The sequence below is a fragment of the Hemiscyllium ocellatum genome, chromosome 19 (genome assembly GCF_020745735.1).
Source record: "Hemiscyllium ocellatum isolate sHemOce1 chromosome 19, sHemOce1.pat.X.cur, whole genome shotgun sequence".
Lineage (NCBI taxonomy): Eukaryota > Metazoa > Chordata > Chondrichthyes > Orectolobiformes > Hemiscylliidae > Hemiscyllium > Hemiscyllium ocellatum.
In genome coordinates, this window is record NC_083419.1 from 26,126,327 (window position 1) to 26,139,975 (window position 13,649).

At 39.6% G+C, this 13,649-nt stretch overlaps 1 protein-coding gene across 1 annotated transcript in view; it reads right to left on the reverse strand.

The window, feature by feature from the left end:
• Positions 1–13,649, reverse strand: part of otogl (otogelin-like) — a 206,216-nt gene that overhangs the window by 143,163 nt on the left and 49,404 nt on the right. Inside the window, exons 19-21 of the mRNA XM_060840058.1 lie at positions 9,396–9,567; positions 7,429–7,536; positions 6,445–6,583 (exon numbers count right to left, since the gene is read on the reverse strand). Of these exons, the coding sequence (XP_060696041.1) occupies positions 6,445–6,583; positions 7,429–7,536; positions 9,396–9,567 (419 nt within the window). The remainder of the gene's footprint in view (positions 1–6,444; positions 6,584–7,428; positions 7,537–9,395; positions 9,568–13,649) is intronic.

The following is a 13,649-nucleotide window of genomic DNA, read 5'->3' on the forward strand; positions in this document are numbered from 1 at the left end:
GCATGCAATTCTGGTCTCCTTCCTATCGGAAGGATGCTGTGAAACTTGAAAAGTTTCAGAAAAGATTTACAAGGATGCTGCCAAGGTAGGAGTATTTGAGCTATAGGGAGAAGCTGAATAGGCTGGGGCTATTTTACCTGGAGCATCATGTTTATAAAATCATGAGCAGCATGGATAGGGTAAACAGACAAAGTATTTTCCCTGGGGTGGGGTAGTCCAGAACTAGAGGGTGAGAGGGAAGAGATATAAATGAGACCTAAGGGGCAACGTTTTCATGCAGATGGTGGTGCGTGTATGGAATGAGCTGCCAGAGGGAATGGTGGAGACTGGTACAATTGTAACGTTTAAAAGGCATCTAGTTGGGTATATGAATAGGGGGGGGTTCAGAGGGATTTGGCCCAACTGCTATCAAATGGAACTAGATTAGATTGGGATATCTGGTCGGCATGGACAATTTGGGCTGAAGGGTTTGTTTCCATGCCGTACATCTTTATGACTAAGTTGCCTCTCTTGGGCAATAAATGTAGGAAAAATGATTACACATTCCCTTTAGTTAGAAATTCAGAATATTTTACTTAGGCAAAGTCTTTTCCCTGGGGTCGGGGAATCCAGAACTAGAGGTCATTGGTTTAGGGTGAGAGGGGAAAGATATAAAAGAGACCTAAGGGGCAATGTTTTCACACAGAGGATGGTATGGGTATGGAATCAGCTGGCAGAGGAAGTGGTGGACCCTGGTACAATTGCAATATTTCAGAGACTTTTGGATGGGTATATGAATAGGAAGGGTTTGGAGGGATATGGGCCTGGTGCTAACAGATGGGACTAGATTGGGTAGTATATCTGGTCAGCATGAATGGGTTGGATCGAAGGGTCTGTTTCCATGCTGTACATCACTATGACTCTATTGAAATTCCTGCACCATATCTACTATTAGCGGTCACACTATCAATGGAAAGATTGAGGCCCCTGGCCACCCAATTGACTGACAGTCCTGGTGATGGCTCCACAACTGGCCTCTGCTGTTAAAATACCACCCAGTACTGTGCCTTCTGTACATGCGGACTCCAAACACAATTTCAGACCCAGCAGCAGGGCAGCCTGGGCTTTAGAAAAGTCTAGCCTGTGATGCAAAACACATGAGGCATTGGTGTTACAAATCTGGACTCAAATTTCCAGTTGGGTTTGCCATATGTCTGCCTGTGAGTCACCACCACCACTGTCTCTGAACCAGATAGATCCTGACTGGGCTTTAAATGAACTTTTCTCCACATACAGAATGACCAACACTTCAAATGGAATTCCTTGCAATGACAATGGAGAAACCCCAGAATGGATTTAAGTAAAGAATTGGATTCCATAATGGTCAAATCTCAAGACATTTCTCGGTGGAGAATCTAATAAGCCAAATAGTCTTCCCCATCCATTATTATCGTGTGAGCCTAAAGAATATTTATTAGTATTCTGCTTTAATAATCCTCTTGCTGGGAACTTGTTAACTCAGGCAACTAAGTAGCTAATATGTGGTTCAATAACATTAACAGTGTGGGTTTGATTTCTGTTCCAACTAAGGTAGACTTGTGCCCTGCCCTCCTTGCCCTATCCCCTTAGCCAACACTGACAAAGCGTCCAAGAATATATTTCAGTATGGCATACCAGTAGACAATGAGTCAAGTGTCTGCCATCAGCCATACTATCACATGACGTGACAATCCTCATGATTTTGGAAAAAATTGTTATTGTTTCATTTGCCTTTAAACGTTGGTACCCTCTTGCTCTTTAATCTTTGGCCATTTGTAATTTTTTTTCTCATAGATTATCTTCATTTTCCTTCTACCAGGTGCTAAATGGTTTTCCTTTATTCATTTTGCTTTGGATTGTTTGCTGCTCCATTTAAATGTTATTGATTTAGTCTGCATTGTACATCTTTATTTGTAACGAATTTGCCTGTACAATAATATGAGTATGTACACCTTCAATACAGTTGTTCTTGTGCATACCTCCCCTGTTGAGTTGATCAAGTTCTTCTCTCAGAACGCTCCTGTTCACCAAGATTTAATAATACATTTGTTCAGTAACTTCATCAATTTCACTGCCATAGTGCAATGTGCCTTCCTTGTTCCCGTTAAATAACTACATCCTTTTATATAAAGTGTTTTCATCCATGATATGATGTCATGCTGAGTAAAGGCATGTTATAGTCATAACATTAAGTATGCAAAATTCAGGATAGAACTTTCTGGAACTGCCTTTCCTATTAAAAATAGTCATTAAAAAGGCTGTTAAGATGGCTGGGTTAGGTTACTATAAAATTTCTGTGCAGATTATCTCAAATTTCTAAAAAGTTCAACATTAATTGATCATGTGTGGGATGCTCACCTTTGAATCAACTTACCAAGACAAAAATTATTTGTAGAATTTTCATCTTCTATTTTTTGTGGAATTCTGAGAACTTAAAAATTATATATTTATATACCTATATTTTACACATATGTTTACTATCTCTGAGCTCAAAACATATCAAGAAAAGCTTTAAAATCAAATCACATGTAGTTGTGAATGGATAGCATCCATTCTGCATTATGTAGAAATAACTCCCATATTTCAATTATTCTGGGTGGAAGGAGATGTATTGATCACATGGCCAAAACTGACTACAAATTCTATTACACCCCACCCTGCCAATGAACCAGGGGGAGACCAGTCAGTCTGCAAACAATAGTATGAGAGGGACCATTCCTCCAGCCACCTAGCAACCAGCCAACAAAGACAATGTGAGGGGGATTAATTTGTTGTTCCCTGCAAATATTTGTATCTATAGAAGCTCAACCGTAAACATGTCTAAAAATCTACAGACTTCACAAATTTCTTTTGTTTTATTTGATTATGGAATTTGGTTGTGGCTGGCTAAGCCAACATTTATTGCTCATCTCAATTCCCAGAAGCCAATTGAGAGTCAACCACATTGTTGTCAGTCAGGAGTTACAAGTAGACCAGATGAAGTGAGGATGCCAGACTCCCTTCCCCAAAGGACAGTATGGTTTCAAATAGGTTTTCATAACAATCGACATTGGTTACATAGGAGGCTAGCTTTTTATTCCAAATGTTTTCTGGAATTAAAATTTCACCAGCTGCTTTGTTGGAATTTCCAAAACATTAGCCTAGGTTTCTGGATTACTAATCTAGTGACACGATCACTGTGCCATTACTTCCCCTCATAGCATTCATCCAAGGAGCCATGGGAGAAAATTACTATGAGCCTGTAATGTGTACACCTTAAAGAACTGTCATTACAACATGTGATTTTTTTTCTTGTATTTCTGCAAATAACCCAAAGATGTGCATTATCTACCAAAACCATCTTGACCTTTTGGATGTCTATGCATGTGGGGGCGATGAATGTGTTCCATTAGGTTTAATTTTCAGTGCTTTGTGTGAATAAACATTCCCTTTTCTTCGGACTTAAATTTATCAGAAAGTCTACTTTGTATTTATTAGTGAAATTCTCAACACTATTTATAACACTTCCTCTAAATACATCTTGTGCAGACAACTGAAAAGTGAAGAGAAAGGGAAAAAAAGTTCTCCCAGCATCTCTCTCCATCTGTAACAATGAAGTATGGAACAAAGACAATTGCATTTGGTGGGAATTAAGGCAGAAGATTTTAGAATAATGCAATATTCATGCGGAGCACAGATCCAGTAAAGTAATCCAATAAATTATGGAATTCAAGAGAGCTTACTTGTGCCTTATTAATTACACTCTTTCGCTTCATTTTGTTACTTTTTTGGCATAAATGCAACTCAGGCATTGAACTTTTATCCTTGAAACCCAGATTTGCATTTATATCTCATGAGAAAAAGAAAATTTGATCGCTTACAAGATTCTAAATAAAGCATTCAGTTTTAGTTTTTAACATGATCTAATGGGCTCAGAATTGGAAGCTGGCATGAATAAAATGCTCGGTTACAATGGAAGACTTCAGGTTACAATGTTTAATAGTCAAAACCTGTAGGTTACATTAAGTGCAGAGTTTGACAATGTGAAAATGAACTAAAACAATGCAATGTGGCAAAAATACCATTAATAACTAAACCACGGAACTGGAAACACATTAATACAATTTATGAAAATTATTGAAATATATTAACATACAAAAAATACTTACTAATGTTTTCATAAGGAATTCTCCATTTTCCTTTGGTAAGGCTTTCTCAAGACACTTAAATGAAAGCTGCAAAGCTAAATTTTCCTCCAAAAATGAGTCAAAAAAAGATACTTTCACCTCACATCTAAGTACTTCTACGTATCTTTATTCTTCAAAGATCTATTTCAGTCACTAATCATACCCTTCTCATATATATCTGCTAGTTAGATTTGGAAGGTGAGATCTTCCATACAGATTCATTTGACCCACAAATATAAATCTTGACAGCGCAGTTTGAAAATCTGGGCTGAGATCAATGACATCAAATCCTCACACACTGTGCATCACATACAAATCTTGAGTAGATATATGCAGTAACAGGGAATGTGTTATCAGTGCTAGTTCATACAAAGTTCACAAAGAGTCATTTGATTCTGCAATTAGAAAACCATTTTCTCCTCTTGCTTTTCTTTCAGCAGTTACAGAGGTTCTCATAATTGTTTGAACTGTATTTTCTGCAAAATCAGATTAAAAGGAACAAAGTAGAGATCCCTAGGAAGTTGAACTGCATAAAAAGTGCACTGAACTGCTGATTTCAGAAAGGCAGGGTTACAGGTATCAGAGACTACAGATCCATATAAAAGTGCTTGCATTATCCAAGTGACTTGACTCAGCTCTCTAGTCCACAAATGTATAGACAGGATGTTGCAAGCAATCATCATCAAATTTACAGAAGGCATTCCATAGGATTTTACTTAACTTAAGGAGCATACTGCGCCCAATAAATAGAAAACCAGCAGCCAACCAGAGAGAAAATACACCCTCTATTCAAAATCTAAAATAACTGCAACAAACAAACTTGAATGGCTTGCTACCCCTTAACTAAAAACCAAAATAAAAGTTTTCAGTAAGCTACTGCATAATACTTTGACAAAGTTGAAGATGTATGGAGGATAAGGGAGTGCAGGCAGCTCATGTTCCCTGGATGGAAACTCTGTTGGAAGTCAACATGACCAGAATAACCCTATGCCCCCTACCCCTGCCAAAACATGCCAGGCCAAAATAATTAGTGGACACTGGGTCTTATGCCAATTAGTGGGAACATGTCCTAACTTTGGAGATGACAACCAATCTGAAAGATTGGTAGATCTATCAGTCCTTGCAACACCAGACCTCAGGAGTGGGCACAGTGGAGATTGCATGAAAAACAAGAAATTTTCATCGCTTCCTCAGAAAGTTAAATCCCTGGTTTTTAGAGTGAGGAAGCACCCCAGACCCCAGGGAGGGATGCTGGGGTATGGGAAGCCTGGTTCTGGAGGGCAAGCAGGATGGAAATGTGGGCACTAAATTGTTAATAAACTTGGCAATGGCAACCTATACAGTGCTGATAAACAACAGATAGTGTGCTTTAATTATCAGTCTATGAAGAGAATAACATTTGTATCTTAACCACTGACTTATGTATCTTAGAGATCGAAGATTGTGAAGATGTTGTCAGAATGTAAATTATCCACCATTTTTATTACAGATGTTGATATTTCGGTATTGATATTCTTGTAGCCTATTTCTATGATCCAGAGGTGAATGTGCATTGAATCATTGGTGTCCGGAGTAAACAAGTGTTAAGTTGCCGACCCAGGGAAGGGTTAGCATACAGAAGGGAGAGTTAGTGGAGATTTGGAGTCTCTTTTTAATACACACAGGGTATCCCTAAATAAAGATTTCCCTCCATACTATCCCATGTTTTCAATGTAGGTCTTTAAAATTGATCAATTCCATCCAACTGGCCACTTCAGTGATATCATGGCATGAGCTGCATATGATTGGAGTCAATAGGTTCTTTTAACAAGCCTAGTTGACCTTTAATTGTTTATCGGAATATGGAAGATGGGCAGCTGATTTCAAAATACACCTACCTAACATGCAATGGACATGTGTTTGGTGTAGGTGGGAACATAGTGGGTTAACCATCTGATCTATTTAATGTGCCCCCTGCTGAAAACAGTCCCAGCTTTGGCAAGTAAAATTCAGCCCATAGAATCCATGGACATGTAGCAGGATCGAAAACAAGCTAATTACAAACAGCAAATAGTGAATCGTGGTTAAAGGTGATTACTAAGACTGCCGGGAGGTGGAAAGTGGGGTTTCAAAATTATCAATGCCCTATATTTTAGTTCCCTCTCTGCAACATCACATAATTTCCAGGGTTTAAATAATTTGAGAACTGGACAAAGTATTCAATGTGTGGCTGTTTCAAGCATCAGATGGCAAATTCAGGTGTAAATCTAAAACTGCTTACCTTCATGAGGTATACTTGGCAGTCACTGACATAATCATATTCCAATCCATCAAAACTACGATAATGGCGATCACTGTAGATGGTGCATACTGCGGGACATGGGTGGTATGTGCAGTTAAAAACTCCTTGTAGGCAAACACTAAGAAAATAATGAATTATTTAACTTCAAAAGGAGAGCATTAGGCTACACTGAAATTTCTTTCAATCAATAAATAAAAACTAAGTGAACTGTTAAATTTTGAATGATCACCTTCAGTAAATGTGACTTTATTTCAGTATCATCTAGCGAAATAGTAACAACATAAAACATTCAGTGTTGGGAAATGGAGCACAAATTGCTTTCTCTCATGGGTTGTGGGCTACCCAGGCTTAGCCAACTTCTGTTCCTAGGCCACTTCAGAATCAACCATATTGCTGTATGTCTGGAGTTATATGTACACCAGACCAGGTAAAGATGGTACCTAAAGGACATTAGTTAACCAAATGGGTTTTGAATAACAATTAATAATGGTTTTAGCTTTCAATCTCAGGTGTTAAACTGAATTCAAATACCATCAGCAACTATGATTTGAACTTGTATCCCTAAAGCATTAGCCAAGTCTCTGCATTACTAAACAATAACCACTACACTACCATTTCTCCCACAGGAAGTAGAATCAAGTGAGAAATCATAGCGATGTACTTTGTATTTGCCTAGTTGTGGAGGGAGAATCGTGGGAGCGCCTGATATTTACTTACAAATCTATGCATAACTGTGGACCAGTCAGGCTGGTGCTTAGAAAACCTGCTCAGAATCTTTTGAATTTGTAAAATACCGTGGCAATGCTGTGACAAAAAGATCAAAGCAGCTTTATCACTTATGACTTGTCATAGTTAACCAAAGAAAATGAAATATAAATATTTTTAATTGATTAATTACATAATGTAAATCATAAAGCTTTCAGTAATAGCTCAATTTAATTTTTAAAATTGATTTGGACATACCAGGTGTAACATTCTGTAGAAACCACTTCACCTGGTAAATATTCCTGACCTTTCCAACTGCATGGACAATTTTCAGACAAATAACAATCTTCACCATGTTTAATGAACCTATAGCATCATTGAAAGAAAGCAAAAAGGATATTGTTAAATTCTGCACATACTCTATGATTCTGGGCAGTGAGTTTCTTCAGTGTCTTTCCATCTCTATAGCTTTACAGAACTCCTTTCATGGATGTAACTGAACTTTCATTGAAGTCATGGCAATGATTTGACAGAAACTCTTAGGAAATTCATCCCCATAAGTCTGAGAGCCTTATACATTTACAGAGCCTTTTGTTGATAGCTATTGCATTTGAAATGTGAAACTGCTTTAAACTTTGTCAGATTTCTTTTGGTAATGTGTATATTTGCAACAACAATACTGGGAAATTACTTAAATACTTTCAGTCTACTTTCATAGACCTTTTCACCAGTTGCAATTATCAGTTGCTGTGATGCTATGTTAAGGTTAATTACATTAACTTACAGAAGAAAGGTAATATCAGTTGTGATATCTATACATTTGCCTTACCATAGCACACAATCTTCCTTCACCATGTAATTTTATTGGCTTTGTTAATGTGGTCTGAACCTATATGGCTACTGAAATATGGGCAAACGTGAAAAACAAATTCCTGAATCTCCAGAGATAAATAGTTGGATGATTTCTTTTTATTTTGTTCTCAAGAAATTAATGCCTGATATTACCTTGTGGGTTTACAAGAACCTAATACATTTTCACCTTCGTTATAATCAAAGTCAACTTTATTTGTAATGACAAACAATAATTTACATTCATATCACAATTTTAACATAGCTATAATCCCCAAAGCGCTTCATGAATCTGTCACGGAGAAAAGGTCATCAAGACAAAGGAAGGAAAAAATAAGAGGAGGAACCAAATCTCTGATGAAAGGAGTTGTTTTAGTAAAGTCTTAATGCAGTTGCACAAAGTAAACAGGTGGAAGAGGCTGAGAGGAAATGCTAAGTCAGAGATATAGACAATTTGAAAAGGATTTTTAGGGCTACAGAAGGTTACAGAGATAAAGAACACAAGGTCATTATTGTTTTAAACATAAGGATGAAAGTTTCATATTGGATTCATGGGGTCCAGAAACCAATGTAAGTTAGCAAGGACAGGCATGTGTGATAATAGAATATGAGAAGTCGAATTTATAGGGAGTGGTGGATGGAAGAGCATTGATGTAGTTAAGTCTGGAGATGACAATGGATCATAGTTTGTGTGATTAATGAGCTGAGACAGGCAATGTAATGATGGTGGAAGAAGGAATCGTTGTGACAGAGAGAATATGGGATTAAAAACTTGCCTCCAAGTTAAATAGGAAGCTGAGATGACCAATTGGATATGTCAGCCTGAGACACTGGTCAGCAAGATAGATTGAATTGATGCCAAAAAAAAACATAGATGACAGGAAACAGAGATGATGCCTTCCATCTTCCTAATGTATAACTGGCTAGGATTGAGAATCAAAGGGGTGCCTTCTCATCATGGTACATGGATCCTTTTTACTGAACAGGTTCAATCATGTTTCAACCTAATGTGCCTTCATTCCCTTTGGTCCTAATGTTAGTGAAAGGTGCCGGTATGGTGGATATCAGTTTCCTGTGAAATGCCCACTTTTTCCAACTTCCCTGGCTTAGAAGTGTTACGTTTGACTGCATAAAGCAACCAATCACTCAGTAAATGGCTATCATAAGGAAAATAATCACTTTGGAGGTCTTCATTTGGTGCTGCCAGTTCTTGCACAGGGTATCACGGCAGCACTGACAGTTGCTAACCCTCCTCATTTTCAAGCTCTGTATGACTGGCATTTCTTTAAAGAACAGATATGATTACATATCCTTCGTGGAAACAATACCATATATACAGGTTGTCAATCAGCTCTTCAATATTTCATTACACTTACCCAGGAGGACAAACACAACCTGAAATACATGGAGTCATGGGTGAACAAGTAATATTCATCATAAGGTTTTCACAAGTGACTTCACACGCTGCTCCCGTCCAAGGTAGGCCAGGTTGAGGATCTGTACAGTCGAAGTATCTCTTATTGTTAGGACACTCCACAGGTTCAGGTTCTGAATAAAATCAATACAATGCTTCTTGTTATATAGTTCACAATTGAAATGGACATTTATGAACTGAAATTGTTTTTATCAAATTGGTAAAAGTATTATGACTAAGCATGAATTTGATCAGATGGGCTAATGGGCTGAGGAGTGGAAGATGGAGTATAATTTAGGTAAATGTGAGATGCTGCATTTTGGAAAGGTAAATCAGAACAGGACATGGTAAGATCCTGGGGAGTGTTGCTGAACAAAGAGATCTTGGAGTGCAGGTTCATTGTTCCTTGAAAGTAGAATTGCAGGTAGATAGGATAGTGAAGTAGGCATGTGATATGCTTTCGTTTATTGGACAGACCATTAAGTATAGGGTTTGAGGGGTCATATTACAACTGTGCAGGACATTGGTTTAGCCACTTTTGGAATATTGTGTGCAGATCTGGCCTTCCTCCTATCAGAAGGATGTTATGAAACTTGAAAGGGCTCAAAAAAGATTTACAAGGTTGTTGCCAGGGTTGGAGGATTTGAACTATAGGGAGAGGCTAGGGTTGATTTCCCTGGAACGTTGGAGGCTGAGGGGTAATATTATAGAGGTTTATAAAATCATGAGAGGTGTAGATAGGGTAAATAGACAAGTTCTTTTCCTTAGGGTGGTGGAGTCCATAACTAAAGGGAATAGGTTTAGAGTGAGAGGGGAAGTATTTTCACACAAAGGGTGGTGCATATATGGAATGAGCTGCTCGAGAAAGTGATGGAGACTGGTACAACTGTAACATTTACAAAGGCATCTGGAAGGGTATATGAATAGGAAAGGTTTGGAGGGATATTGGTCAAGTGCTGGCAAATGGGACTAGATTTGTTTAGGATATCTGGTCTGCATGGACAAGTTGGATCGAGGGACCTGTTTGCATGCTGTACATCTCTATGACTCTCTAACTCTATTTGTATTTTATTTCTTGAGCTAAGTGAGAGTTGTGCCATGTTTTGGATGGATTTCTGTCACAAACCTGGTGAGTTTCTTGCCATAATTTTCCAAATTGACCTCAGTAACCACCTACTCCACCCCAAGGCAACACTCATATCTGATTCCAGTCCCATCTCACCACGCGCCTTTCCCATAATTTATTACCCATCTCTAGTTGCCCTTGAAAAAGTAGTGGTGAGCTGCCTTCTTGAAATGCTGCAGTGCATGTGTTGTAGATTGACCCACAATACCTTTGTGGAGGGAGGGAATTGGAGGATTTTGACCCAGCAACAGTGAAGGGGTAACTATATATTCCCAAGTCCAGATGATGATTGACTTGGATGGGAACTTTCAGGTTGTACATCACTGTATACCTGCTGTCCTGTCCTAGAAGGAAGTGGTCGTGGGTTTGGAAGGTGATGTCTGAGGATCTTTGGTGAATTTCTGCAGTAAATAGTACACATTGCTGCCACTGAGCGTCAGTGTTGGAGGGAGTGTGGCTTAGTGGCAATCAAGTGGCTACTTTATCCTGCAGTGTGTCAAGCTTCTTGAGTGCTGTTGGAGCTGCACCCATCCAGGCAAGTGGAGAGTATTTCATCACAATCCTGACTTGTGTCTTCCACATGGTGGACAGGCTTTAAAATCTCACTGTGCCACCTAGACAGGCTACACTATATGATTCCATGTATTTGCCCTGGGCATGGCAGATAGGGGTAAATTGGTGCCTGCCCTAAAGGTCCTGCTGGATTGGTTGGTGCAGAGACTGGACAAACTCTTCCCCCAGCACCTGCAGAGCAGGCCACTCTGTTCCATGCTGCCACCTGGGTTAAAACAGTCTCAGCCATCTAGAGGAACGCTCAGCACTGTAGGAAGAAGGTCAATCAATTTTCTCTACACTGTCAATTGCTACTATGTCTGTCCAGTACATATCCCTCAATGAATTTTTGCTGCTGTATCTACCTCCCACCAAGGCTCAAGCTTTAGCAGTCTCACTAATGCTTGTAACATCTTCTCTACCCACTCTCACCCAAGCTCCAACACCACTACCCCTCTGTGCCTTTTGCATCACCTAACCACTTGCTTGAGATACTTCACCAAAAGCAACAGCCGTGCCGCTCACTTCCATCTCCCTTAATACACATCTCTCACGCTCTCTCTCATTCCAGGAGGAAAGCTGTCCCCTGTAGAGCAGCAACTCAGCTCTTCATTCCTTATACAGACAGCCTCCTGACTTTGACCATTCCGAGTGACTGGCTGATTATGTCCAAGCCTCTGGCGTGGTATCAGAGGCTGCCCCTAACGTGCTGTGCAGGGATGGTAGCCCTCCTTGAGCTGACAGAAGCCCACTGACAACCATGACTAGCTTCCTGCCTTTGTGTCTGTGCTAAATAGCAAGGCAGAAGTAAGATGAACCTCAGCCGGGGACCAAGTGCAAAAAGGCAAGTCAAGGCAGGGATGCTGTGAGCATCCAGGTAAGCTCAAAGTGTGTGTGAGCCATGACAGACCAGAGATGCAGGATAGAAGTGGGTACTGCAGATGCTGGAAATCAGAGTCTAGATTAGAGTGGTGCTGGAAAAGCATAGCAGGTTAGGCAGCATCCGGGAGCAGGAAAATTGACGTTTTGGGCAAAAGCCCTTCATCAAGAAGGCTTTCCAGCACCACTTTAATCTAGACAAGCGATTCAGCCTGGTCCAGGTCATAAGCTGGGTGCATGAGCTCACATTGTTCTTGCTGCGACATTACAATGATAGGGGCTGGTGTACGCTAAGGCACAACACTGAAATGCAGATGCAGCCAGTATGTAAATTGGAAAAATGACGTCAGGGTTCTTAAAGGCTGGTACCTACCTAATGCCAAAGTCTGAGGGTCGGGGTGTGTGTGTGTATGTGTGTGTGTCTGGTATCCAACCTGGAGGTCCTTTGGAGCAACCAATGAGCCATATCGGCCAGGTACTCACTGCTTTCCTTGTCGAGTTTTCTCAACATCTAACTTACTTGGTTAGTTTACTGAGAGAAAGCTGAATATGAATGTGGCGAGTTGGGATATTAACCAAGCGTTTAACAAGCGACAATCCCACTTAACTGGCAATTTGCCACAGCCTCATGAGAAACTCACCATGCTGCTCATCGAAAGCATAAAAGATGCAGCAAGGTGATCCCAACATTGAGATTGACCTCTTCGGACATCTCAGCAGAATCTGCCACAAATCTTGCCATAGCCCATGCCACTCAAACTCCAATAAAGGTCCTATGACATTAAGTTGACTTTGCTGCAGCAGACTTAAGCACTCTCTCTTCATTTCCCCCTCAGACATCACCTCATCCAACCCACCCAGCAGGCAATATTGGATGGCTCGAGACCCAAGACAGAGGATAATTGCCTCTTTTTTACTCTTCTTTGTACCCAGCAATTAAGTGAAGAAAAGGACAGTGAAACTGATCTTATGAAATATCTACTTGCTAGATCATTTTAATCCTCATCCTCAGAATATCAAACAAAATTATATTGTGATTACAAAGGCAATAGAGGGGGAAGCAATGGCCTGGTGGTATTGAGGCTGGACTGTTAATCCAGAGATCCAGGTAATGTTCTGTGGACCAAGGTTTGAATCCTGCAACAGCAGATGATGGAATTTGAATTCAATAAAAATCTAGAATTAAGAATCTAATGATGATCTGGAATCGTCAGGAAAAGCCCATCTGGCTCACTAATGTCCTTCAGGGAAGGAAACTGTCATCCTTACCTGGTCTGGCCTACATTTGACCCACAACAACGTGGTTGACACTTAACTGCCCTCTAGGCAATTAGGGATGGGCAATAAATGTTGCCTGTCTAGTGATACCCTCATCCCATGAATAATTTTTTTTAATTGTTTGGTTATTTGCTCGAGAATTACTGTTGGCAGCATTTGATCAAATAGAATTCCAATGAAAAATGAAGTTGGACTATGATAATCATGATGCAGTAATATATATTCTATAATAATAGTGTGTTTTCCCTCAGCACGGAACTGTCAGGCACTCCGAAAATAAATAATAAGGATTGAAAATAGAAGTCAACCAGTACATTCCATTTATTTTTGCTCAAGATAATTTTAGGACAAATTGCAGGTAAAACTTCTCTATAAATACAG